This window comes from Marmota monax, unplaced genomic scaffold (genome assembly GCF_021218885.2).
Source record: "Marmota monax isolate L192 unplaced genomic scaffold, Marmota_monax_Labrador192_F-V1.1 WCK01_AAM20220418_F8-fsc00133, whole genome shotgun sequence".
NCBI lineage: Eukaryota > Metazoa > Chordata > Mammalia > Rodentia > Sciuridae > Marmota > Marmota monax.
In genome coordinates, this window is record NW_026694821.1 from 1,220,804 (window position 1) to 1,232,578 (window position 11,775).

At 42.7% G+C, this 11,775-nt stretch overlaps 1 protein-coding gene across 2 annotated transcripts; it reads right to left on the minus strand.

Annotated features, from left to right (window-relative positions):
* Positions 1-3,174: 3,174 nt before the first annotated feature.
* LOC124080165 (tropomyosin alpha-3 chain) lies at positions 3,175-4,317 on the minus strand. Of its 2 annotated transcripts, XM_058573153.1 has the most exons (2): positions 4,134-4,201; positions 3,175-3,999 (listed from the first exon to the last, which is right to left on the minus strand). In XM_058573153.1, the coding sequence occupies exons 1-2, from the start codon at positions 4,199-4,201 to the stop codon at positions 3,519-3,521; spliced, it is 549 nt and encodes a 182-aa protein (XP_058429136.1). In that variant the 3' UTR covers positions 3,175-3,518. The 2 variants fall into 2 exon arrangements, with proteins under 2 accessions (XP_058429136.1, XP_046281983.1); XM_046426027.2 differs by having other exon boundaries at positions 3,175-4,317.
* Positions 4,318-11,775: the final 7,458 nt, after the last annotated feature.

Consider the following 11,775-nt stretch of genomic DNA (forward strand, 5'->3'; position numbering starts at 1 on the left):
AAGAATACAAAATTATTAACCAAAAACAACTTTCCCCTTTAAAAACTGTAGTGAGTAAGCAGTGGGGAACTCATACTAGAGCATGTTTCGATGTCAACATTTAATATGTCACAACATTTGGGTCATTTTAGCAGATGATGAGATTTTTCTAATTCCTAGAGTATCATCAAACAGCTGTTTTTTCTTTTCGAAATAATACTAACTCTGCCCCTCTTCCCACCCCCGACTGTCTAGGTTTCCAGAGCTTGATATTTCTATGCAATAGCTTCCATTTCACTTGGAATCCTTTTCCCTGATCCTGTACATCCACTCTGCATGTGGGGTGTGACTCCACATGAAATGGCCAAGCGTCTGTTGTTCTGGAAAGACTCAGCTGTAGTGGCATATGGACAACACACTTTAAAAATGGGGTTATTTCATAATTGCCTCGACTTTGTCCAAGAAAAGGGAACACATTTAAATTCCCTGTAATTCAAACCATTTGTGAGCAAAGCCTCCACCGTGAGCTGGGAGGGCTGGATCCATGAGGGATGGTTGTGTTCCAAACCATCCACCTGGTTGGAAAACTCATCCTGGTCCAGTGCTCTGGCTAGGGAAGTCGTGAGAAGAGAGAGTTTCCAGGTGGGGGAGAAATGCTGTCCTGGACTTGGGGACAGGCTGTCTCGTGGGCTGACCTTCTGTGTGTGATTCATCCCAACACTCCCACTGGTCCGTCCAGAGGCTTGGTGTGCATAGGATCACATGTCATCTGTGCGGCTTCTTATTCCCCACGGGAGGGAGCGGGGATGGCCTTAACATGGACTGCGGCAGAAAAACATGGGCTCAGGGCCGAAGAAAATGGGATCCACCACTCACCACGGGCACATGGCTAGCTTCACACAAATCACGCTGCTTCTCTGAACATCCACTTCCTTGTTTATAAAATGGTAAACACGCATGCACATGCCCCTTGCATGGTAGTGGTGGAAATTAAAAATAATGAACTTGAAAATTCCTTTTCTCTGGCTCTGAATCTGGAAATTCAACCAACTGATGATCAAACATATTCAGGGCTGGGGATGCAGCTCAGGGGTAGAGTGCTTGCCTCAATCTGCAAGGCCCTGGGTTTGGTCCCCCAGCACTGTAAAAATTAAAGAAAAAAAATTGCATCTATACCAAACATATCATTATTCTTTGTCATTATTCACTAAACAATTCGCCATCATTCTTTACATAGCATTTACATTTTATTAGGTATTATATGTAATCTGAAGATGATTTAAAGCATAGGGGAGAATGTTGTAGGTTATATGTAAATACTACATCATTTTATATGAGGAACTTGAGCAATGTAGGGATGTGGTATCCAAGAGGGTCCTGGAACAAATTCCCCTTGGATACCCAGGGACGACTGTATATGGAAAACACCAGCATACACTTGGCTCATATAGGCACTCAATACTGGAAGCTATCATTATTGTTAGCTATTACTAAATGAGGTCTATGAAAAGGGTCTTTCTGTATAATCTAAATTCCCATTATGCTCATCATATGCCCAATCTGGCAGGAAAACGGCTCGCTGACAGTATCCATCTTTCCATTCACAAGTCACATGAAATATATGGCTTTTTTCTTAAAGAGTTCCCAAAGGTCTGCTAGGTTTCCTGGCAATGAGACAGCGATTCAAGCTGGTCCAGGTAGAGAACAAAGTGGTGCCAACAGCCACATTCCTTGCACAGAATGCTCCCCTCTGGGCCATATGCACGGTGGCTGTGTGTGCCAGCCTCTGGGGCTTGGCTCACCCGGCAGCTGCATAAATTGCCTCAAACGTGAGGTTATTTATGGCATAACCAACCTGACTTTGGCCTAGCTCTTGTTCTCATTTCTTAAATGATAGTATTAGTGCTAGGGGAAGACAGGCAGCATAGGAAACTGAATTCCACAGACAAACGTTGCCAGGTGTCTGCCCGCCAGTGCAATCGCATTGGGCCTGGTGGTCATTGTCAGCTCCATAATTCTAGGCAATGACCACCCGAGGTGAAGATGGTCCACTGAGTATCAGCAACAACTGGGCAGGGAGGAATGGGTTGATTTTTCTGTAATTCTGAAGAGCTCTCAGCAGGGTATTATTTTTTTTTTTTTAATTTTATTTATTTATTTATTTTTTTTTTTTGGAGGGACTGGTTCTTTATTTCAAAAAGACACTTGTCAATATTCAGTATCAAAACAGTTGCACTATTGTTTGTCTTTCTCCCAACTGGCCCCAAAGAGACCACAACAAAGGAGAATACATTTTAAGCCAATAAGCTGCAGGATGTACACCTAACAGACCTCACGAAACCTCACCTAAAAAAGTGAGGATTGGGCTGGGAAAGAAACTTTGAACATTCAGCACACTGCCAGCCCAGACTGCAGGACTCTCACAGCCAGACGAGGTGGCCAGGTACCCCACCCCAAAGATGCAGTTTCAAAATAATATAAAATTTAAAAAGTTGTGTACATAAGCTATTCAAGATTCTCCAGCACTGACTGATACAAAGCACAATGAGATGGCACTTTTAGATACAGCAGCTTCAGACCCAGAAAAGGGTGATGAGATGAGTTCATATAGCTAAATCAGTGGCCAAAACATAATTTTCTTTCTTTTCTTTCAAGCAAGCAGGAGAGCAATTAAGTGGTCACGCAAGATTAAGGGGCCCATGATCCATTCTGTGAACACTTGGGAAGTGGGTAGAGATGGGAGAAAAATTTGGTCTCAGGGCTAAGAATATGGCTCAGTGGTAGAGCATTTGCCGAACAAGCACGAGGCCCTGGGTTCAATCCCCAGCACCAGAAAAACAAAAAGTCTCAGAGGTCTCACCATGTTAATTTGGTCATTTCTGATGAAAAAAAGTAAAAAATAAGAATACAGTTGTCTAAAGATACCTTAAAGCTAAAAATAAAACAAAACCTGAATAGCAAGGTTTTTGTTTTTTGGCGAACTCCTCTTGGAATCACCTTTCTGGTTTGGCTGGTACTTTGCACAGAGCAATGAGGTTTGCCATAGTAGAGTCTTTCCCTGGGCTCTGTTTGGCTTTCAGTAAGGCAGGCCCATTCCTCTTTTCCCCCTCTATGGAGAGGGCAATAGGGACTAGGCTGGAAAGTTACCTTCCAAAAGTGGGAAGGGAATTAGATTGCTGCTTCAGAGCTATGAAATTATTTGGAATGTTTTACAAATGGTTACTGTAACAACAAAAAAAGTAATTACAAAATGTGTACATCACAACATGCTTTTAAAGACACTTTGCGTTGTGCTCACATTCCCTTAAATGCTGTTCCCAAAAGTGCTCAGCCTCTAGCCCAGCTGGAATCTCTGGGAAGAAGCAGACACAGTTTGGTGAAAAAGACAAGGGGGTAGGGGGTAGGGGGGGTGTTGAAAGGAGAAAGCAGCCTTCCAGTTAAAGATCAGCCCTCAGTTTCAAGGTCAGCTTCGGGCTGGCTGGCTTCAGGCAGAGTCAGGGTCAGAGGGAGGAGCAGCAGCAGGGCGGGACTGGGGAGCTCTACATCTCATTCAGGTCAAGCAGAGTCTGGTCCAGCATCCTTTGTGTACAGAGGTGCTCCTCTTTGGTGCATTTCAGCTTATCTTCCAAATCATCAATTGTCTTTTCCAGTTTGGCTACCGATCTCTCGGCAAACTCAGCGCAGGTCTCTGCCTCCTTGAGTTTATCAGTGAGAATCTTTATTTCTTCCTCATATTTGTCTTCTTTTTGAGAGTACTTTTCTTCAGCAGCATTCAGACACTTCAGGTTCTGGTCCATCAGTCTGATCTGCTCATCCATCTCTCGGCAACGGGACTCTGCCAGCTCAGCTCGTTCCTCTGTGCGTTCCAAGTCTCCTTCAATAATCACTAACTTACGAGCCACCTCTTCATACTTCCTATCTGCTTCTTCTGCAATGTGCTTAGCTTCTTTGAGTTGGATTTCCTGGAATTCCATCTTTTCTTCATCTTTTAGGGCCCGGTTTTCAATAACCTTCATACCTCTCTCACTCTCATCAGCAGCTTTTTCTGCTTCCTCCAGCTTTTGCAGGGCAGTAGCAAGGCGCTCCTGAGCACTGTCCAGCTCCTCTTCAACCAGTTGGATCCTTCGGTTCAAGGAGGCTACCTCAGCCTCAGCCTGTTCCCGGGCCCGCCTTTCTCCCTCAACTTCCCGCTGGAGGCGCTCAGCCCTCTCCTCGGCATCATCCGCTTGCTGCTGCAGAACCTGGATCTTGCGCTTCACCGCCTCGACGGTGGTGATCCCGGCCATGGTGCCCACCAAGCGGCTTCTCGTTATCTGCCTTCTGCCTCCTCTCGGCGCTGCAGCCGCTTCTCCTCAGCAGGGTATTTAGACAGCGGTATAACCTCAGAACATTAAAAGAAAATACAAGAGAGTACTTACCAGACTATTGCCAGTTTTTTCCTTTTGATGTACTTTTCCTCTGAAGGAATTTAGACAGATACAGGTGGAACACACTTTTATTCTTAGCTTCCTCTAATTTGCAAATCAGATTAGCAATATAGTGTAACCTTAATATGTCATGGATTTTTTTTTTTTTTTTTTTTTTTTTTTTTTTTTTACTGACTCCAATTCTCCCCATCTCCATTCAACCTAAGTGTCCATTTGTGGTCAGAAAAGAGACAGAGGGTATGAAAGACTTGGCATTGGTTTTAGGAGAAAGGACCGACAGGAGAAATGTAAACTTTAATAATTTGTTAATTTTGCTTTTTCCTCAAGAGTTCTTAAGTTCTATGATCTGAGTGAGGAAGCAGGCCCACCATCAGACCAGGGGAACTTAAGTTGTTTTTAAGGGTTAGACAGGACCCTTAGGTCCAGTGATGGAGGAACACCAGGAGGTGACGTACAGCTGGGGTTGTGACCTGGTGATTGTTCCTTTTTCATTTTGAAACCTGTTTTTATCTTCTTCATTCACTCAATCCAATTAATAGTTCTTCACCTATTGTTTTTCTGTGTGAAATTGTGCTAGAAACGTGAGGGCTTGTTGTGAAGTTTGTTCCCTGTGCAGTAGCTGTGGGGAAAGGGTAGGTATTATGATCCCTGCCATGACGACATCAATTCTATTTTATTTATAGGTAAACTACTTAATCAAATTATTGCTACTGATTCTAATCAAGGCATTATAAGTTGTGGACTAGGTGTTAGTCCATGGAAATTAGAGAGGAAAATTAACACATGGAATTTTCCCTGTGGATACAGAAATCCACCAGAATATGTAGGATGGAGCCCTTGGGGATTACTTTTGTCTTTCAAAGTCAAAATGGGAAAGGTTAATGTAATGACTGTGTCCTTACTAAGTTGTCAATACCCATCCTTATACGTGCCTACATCTGTTTTAAAGATAGTTTATTGTTCACCTATCTGACACCCTCCGAAGTGTTCCATTCCATGGTGGGTCAAGAGGAGAGGCCACCCTGTTGAGGATAAGTTTCCAGAGTATACGTGTTGTTGCTGTTCGCTGTTCAGCACATGTGTCTTTTCCTCCTAGTTTATAATCCTTCAAGTTCCTTTTGGGAATGCTCCCCTCTTCCATTTTTATCATATGGTGTTGGTGGAAATTTAGCTTCCTTAAAACTTCACTGGAGAGTATCTTTTTCCTCTGGCTATAGTGATTAGCTCAGGGACAGGCCCTTAATTTAATAATATTCATTGATATGGGAGCAAAAAAAAATTTTGCTAGAATTTCTGGAGAAACTCCTCTCTGCCTTCCTTGGAATCTACTAGATTGCATGGGGTCTGGGTGTAAGAATGAAAGCCAGATTCATTTTGTGACCTGTGCAAGAACCCTGAGCTTCAGGGGTGAGGCAGGGAGAAAAGGTCACTGTGAAGGGCTTCAGGATGCAGCTAAACTGCAAAAGGAAGATCGGAGAAATGGAGAAACACAAGATCATTGGTAATGCTAGGTCAAGCCTTGCCTGAAGTAGATTTTATCTCTGAACTTTCCAATCATATAAGCAATACATCCCCTTTCATTGCTTGATCCTATTTGAGTTGGGCTTTGAACTCATATTTATAACATAAAGAGTTCCAAAGTTACCATGAATTTTGAACTCTTCCTAAGTATTATTTACATAATGTTGTCTTATAAATTTCTATCAGACACCCTTATTTTTGGGGGGATGGGGGTGGAGTAAGGAAGAGTGATGGTGAGAATCAAATCCAGGGCTCCACTCATGCCAGGACAGTGCTCTGCCACTGAGCTGTACCCTCGTCCGAAATCAGACACCGTTATATAATCATGTAATGATGGAAGGTGGGTTATATAATCTCTGCTCCTCATACAAATTAAAAACTAACTGTGATCAGTGACTAGAATGGCAGGGAGAGCAAGCACTGAATCTATACATTAGTAGAAAAAGCATTTTAGATTTTTTCGGGGGGGGGAAAGATATGATTTTTGAATATGATAGATTCTACTCTCCTGAATAGCTTCATGAAATGATTCTCCCATAAAACAATCCTAAGTCCTGATCGTTCTTAACACTAGGATTTCAAAGGGCTCCACATTCTTTTCTACCCACAGGAGATGGTTCCCATTCAGGACACGCACCCAGAGGTTGCCCATCACACAGTTTTGACTGCACAGAAGAGGAAGAAAGATGTTTGTGAAGGAGCCAGAAGGAAGGCAGGTTGTCCGTGCCAAGAGCAGAACGTCCTTTATGTTCTTTGATAACTTTGAGATTTCCCATTCCTATCCCTTTCTCCCCATCTATTAATGAGCATGAACTACATCCTGGCCTTTAATCATTGATATCATTTCACATACACATTTTCATTATCCTCATCTCTCCTACGAACATCTGTTTCCCAGACCTGCTTGTGAGAGTGGAGTGTATACATGGTGGCTTTCCCCATCTCTGAGCCACGGAGCTAAATTTCCTATGCACCTTCAAGCATTAAATTGAAAATTAAGCTCAATGTACCATATTTTGTTATAATTACAGCTCAGGAAAAAAAATCTTTGTTAATTAGGTATCCGAGAAAGTTATGTGGTCCATATGCTATGGAGGAATTTATAGTCCACAGTAATAAAGCTCAGTAATAAAGGGATAGTGATGAGTGAAGGGGACAAATGTAAATTAACATCCCCCAAATAAATCAAGCAGTTTAGAAAACCAGGCCGTTCATGGCAACCACATGCAACTAGTTATAACAGGCAGTTTTAAAGTGTCTGATTTTAGTTTTCTTAAATTTTTTTAAATAAGTAGACATGATTTGAGGCTTAATATTCTGGTATCATTTGACAGGAATAAAGCTGATGAGTCTGCCATGTTATAATAAAAATTATTCGGATTATTCATCATAGAGTCTTTGGCATTGGGCTGGATAGTGTGGAAATTAGGCCTTTTACTCTGACATGGTCTCCTCCTTTGAGGAATCTTTCTCCCACAACTGTCTGCACTGGCCTGAGCTGCATGGGGGACAATCTATTCATGGACCTGCAGAGTCCCCTGGCTGAAAATGATGATTGACATCATGTAGCTAGGACTTCTGCTGGGCTTGGTCCTGCACTGGGAACTTCACATGCTGAATTCTTCACATTCTTACAGTCCTCACAGAAAGTGTATTACCTTAATTTTTTTTTTCAGTTGTGGATATGGAAAAAATCAACTAGAAATAACTTATGTGATAAAGGCAGGAACACCTCTCATAATAGGGCTTTTAAAGGCTGGGCAGCAACAGAATTGGTATATTTATTATTTGGCACTATTAATAACCCGGATTCATATTTATTCTCTCTCTCTCTCTCTCTCTCTCTCTCTCTCTCTCTCTCTCTCTCTCTCTCTTTGTTGTTTTTAGATATATGTGACAGTACCATGTATTTTGACATATTATACCTATATGGAGTGCAACCCATTCCAATTTTGATCCCATTCTTGTGGTTGTATGATGTGGAGTTACACTGGTTGTGTATTCGTATATGAGCAGAGGAAAGTTATGTCTGATTCATTCTACTGTCTTTCCTATTCTCATCCCTCTCCCTTCCCTTCATTCCCTTTTGTCTAATCCAATGAACTGTATACTTCCCCTCCCTACCCTCCCTTGTTATGGGTTAGCATATACATATCAGACAGAACATTCAGCCTTTGATTTGGGGGGACTGGCTTATTTCACTTAGCATGATAGTCTCCAGTTCCATCCTCATGCAGCTACTCAGTGTTTATAGCAGCTCGATTCACAATAGCCAAGCTATGGAACCAACCTATGTGCCCTTAAACAGATGAATGGATAAAAAAAAAGTGATATACATACACAATGGGCTATTACTCAGCCATAAAAAGGAATGAAATTACGGCATTTGCTGGAGAATGGATTCTGTCTTTTTGTTCAGCTGTTGTGCTGAGTTGTCTTTTGGTTGGTTCCCTTCAAAATGGTAGGATGACTGCTAAAATCTTAGGGGTCACATTCTTCATGTCAATCCCCAGAAGAAGCAGAGGGGACCAATTTTTCTTAGGATCTCATTTTCTTTACAGTAGAAAGATTTTTGCAGAAGCCCCTCACTCTAGGTAGGGATAGATATTTAGATGTTGGATGGATAACCAATCACATCTAGGTGGATGCCACCGTAATCCTCATTTTACAGATAAAGAAACTGAGACAACTTAGAAAGGTTGAGTAACTCAGCATCTCTCACATAATAAGTGGTGAAGCTGTGGTTAGAACCAAGGCGGTTTGACGTCACAGCACCAGTTCTTATCCACTGCACTAAATTACTCAGCTGTGGTCAACACCTTTCCACCCCTGAATAGGGTTCCAGAGTCAGAGGAAATGAAAGAAATAGGTAAAAATTGTCTTCAATTCAAGCTCCCCCCTTGCTTTACCAGGGCTGTCCTGTGGCCCATAAAAATGCCTCACTTTCTTCCCAAAGTTCTGACCTGGATGCCACGCTTTGAAAGAGAAGTATGGGTTTCTAGAGAGTCCATGGGAGGGGCAATGAACTTGACCTTGGAGTTGGGGAGGCTTCCCAGAGGAAATTACTTATATATTCTCCTGTTGGAACTGAAGAGCAAAGAAGATTAGCTTAGTAAAAAAGTGTGCACATATGTAGGATAAGGTCTTAGCAGAAGGGGAGACATCCAGAAATGGGAGAAGGCGGGGAGACATTTAGAAAACTGAAAGTAATTCAGAATAACCGGTATCAAGCACAAAGGGTGGTATAGTTGACAGACAAAGTTCCAAAAGACCTAAGAAGTGCACCACTGAAGACACTATTAGGCACATTAAGGAGTTTGGACTATGTCCTGTGAACAGCAGGGAGCGGTTAAGAATTTTTTTAGTAATGAATTTGATCAGGATGTAATCATGATGAGATCCCTCTGACTGCAGGATCGAGAATGTAATGCTGTGCTTACAATGTCCAAATTAAATGTAGGAGGAGGGCCACTGGCTAATTCAAGCTCCCCCGTTGCCTTACCAGGGCTGTCCTGTGGTCGACTCAGTGGTTGGCTTATTGGCCATCCCCAGTTCCTTTCTCCTTTGCCCCTGTCCCACTTTAGAGAGTGAAAAAATCCAGAAACTTGCTTTCCCAGCCATTTTGCTAGGGGTGATCTCTTGAGGCAATGTGGCTGCAGGTTTCTGGAAAAGAGGTTAGCTGGATGATAATAAGAGAGAGGTACCTGCTGGACACAGTGGTGCTTGCCTGTAATCCCAGCCTCTTGGGAGGCTCAGGCAGGAGGATCCTGAGTTTAAAGTCAGCCTCAGCAACAGTGAGACACTAAGCAACTCAGTGAGAACCTGTCTTTAATAAAATATAAAATAGGGCTGGGGATGCGGCTCACAGTTCAATCCCTGGTATACCCCCCTCCCCAGCAAAAAAAAAAGAGGTATCAGGAAGCAAGGACAGAATCTGATCCCTGGAGCCATCTTTTGACCCTAAAGGAACATGCCTAAGGTTGGATGTCTTCATGGGGCAGAAGAATAGAGAGGGTTTGGGTCCCTGATGATTCCACATATTCTCCAGACCAGTGGGCCTTAGCTACCTCCAAATGTCTTATTAAGCAAGCCATAAACTTACCTATGCTTTAAATCACTCTTGGTGGTGTCTTCTGTTGCAGGTGGTATCTTCCTGGATCCAAGAGATTTTCCATTCTCCAGTGCATTTTGACTGAGTATATACCATGGGGATTCTCCCAGCAAGAGAAAGAAGTGTTCATTTATTACAGAGACAGTTGAAGGACAGAGCTCTGAGGCTCTGGGTCCCTTTGGGATAGCCAGTGTACCCATGAGGCACCTGTTCTGGACAGCACAGAGAAGTTCTGGCCAAGTCCTTCATCCATGACTCAATTTCTTGCTATTGACGCTTGGCGTGGTATGGGACAGGACAAAGTCCATTTGCCCTGTGACTGCGTCTGAGTTACCAAAGCAATAGAGAGGATCAGGACAATTATTTTTAAAACATCCCATGAAGTTTTAATAAGGCTTTATGTTTGGAGAAAAATATTACCTACACCATGCTTTCCCTCCAAGCAATTTATGTTAATAGAAAAGTGTCCTAAAGAAAAATTAAACAGCAGTGAAGCATGTTATATTTTTCTCAAACAGACATGGTCTTTTTATTGGAATTCTAATGAAATATATACCCATAAAAATACTCCCCTGTCCCTCTGCGCCCCCGCCACTTAACATGCCCCATGTTATTCCCATGTATAGAATCCCAGAGCCAACAGCCACTGATTAACGTGTCGTCTGAGGCCTGCCATTGCCAGACAGGATAAAGCTAATCCGAATCGACTACCTGCCACGTTTTTATGACATGGAGCTATTGAAAAGTAAAGGCGTAATTAACTGGAAATGTAATAGAGGAGGCTCTCTCTGAGCTCGGTGCTGTCACAGAGTGTAACACCTGATATGGCTTCCCAGAGCACCAGGCCACTGCAATAACACACTTTCTGCTACTTTCTAAAGCAATGGGTGACTCAAGTCGTCCATCAGTGCAGTTCACTCTGAAGAGAGCACGACAGCTGTGGCAGGTATGAAACAGAAGTGCCTTGTTCCACTGAGTGACACTAATTATGGGGAAGGCTTTGTAAACACACCTCTTTGCTCGGGGGAAGCAAACAACATACAGTAAAGTGCGGGCATAACCAAAATGACATCTATAAATAAATAGAAAATAATGGCACTTTTCTAATTGAATGCAGATAGGTAAATAAATCAGGGGGCACTTAAGCCCATGTTAGAGACAATGAGTCATTTTCTACTTCTTGGCAAAATGAAAAGGCGATCAGCGCTTGGAGTTTCCCCAGATGTGGCAAGCTGCAAATAAGGCTTTGCACCTTATTGGGCTGCTATCTCAGTGCAAAGTGGGCATATATCATGACTGGATAGGTGTGTGCAAGACCCTCTCAACTTAGAAACAGGTGCCAGGCACTGTGGCATAGGCCTGTAATCCCAGTGGCTCAGGAGGCTGAGGCAGGAGGATCTCAAATTCAGAGCCAGACCCAACAAAAGAGAAGCACTAAGCAATTCAGTGAGACCCTGTCTCTAAATAAAATACAAAATAGGGCTGGGAATGTGGCTCAGTGGTTGAGTGCCCCTGAGTTCAATTTCTAGTAATCCCCCACCACACACACAAAAACAACATCTTAGAAAGATGTTTGGCAACTACTGCTTAAGGCAATGGTTTGTCACTATGAGTGCATTTTAACTAGAAAAGAAGTAACATACTTGTTGGTTATTTACCCAAATAATAAATTTACAAATAATAAATTCATGAATAAGAGCTGGGTGAGAGCCCAGATCAATCCTAGGGATTGATCAA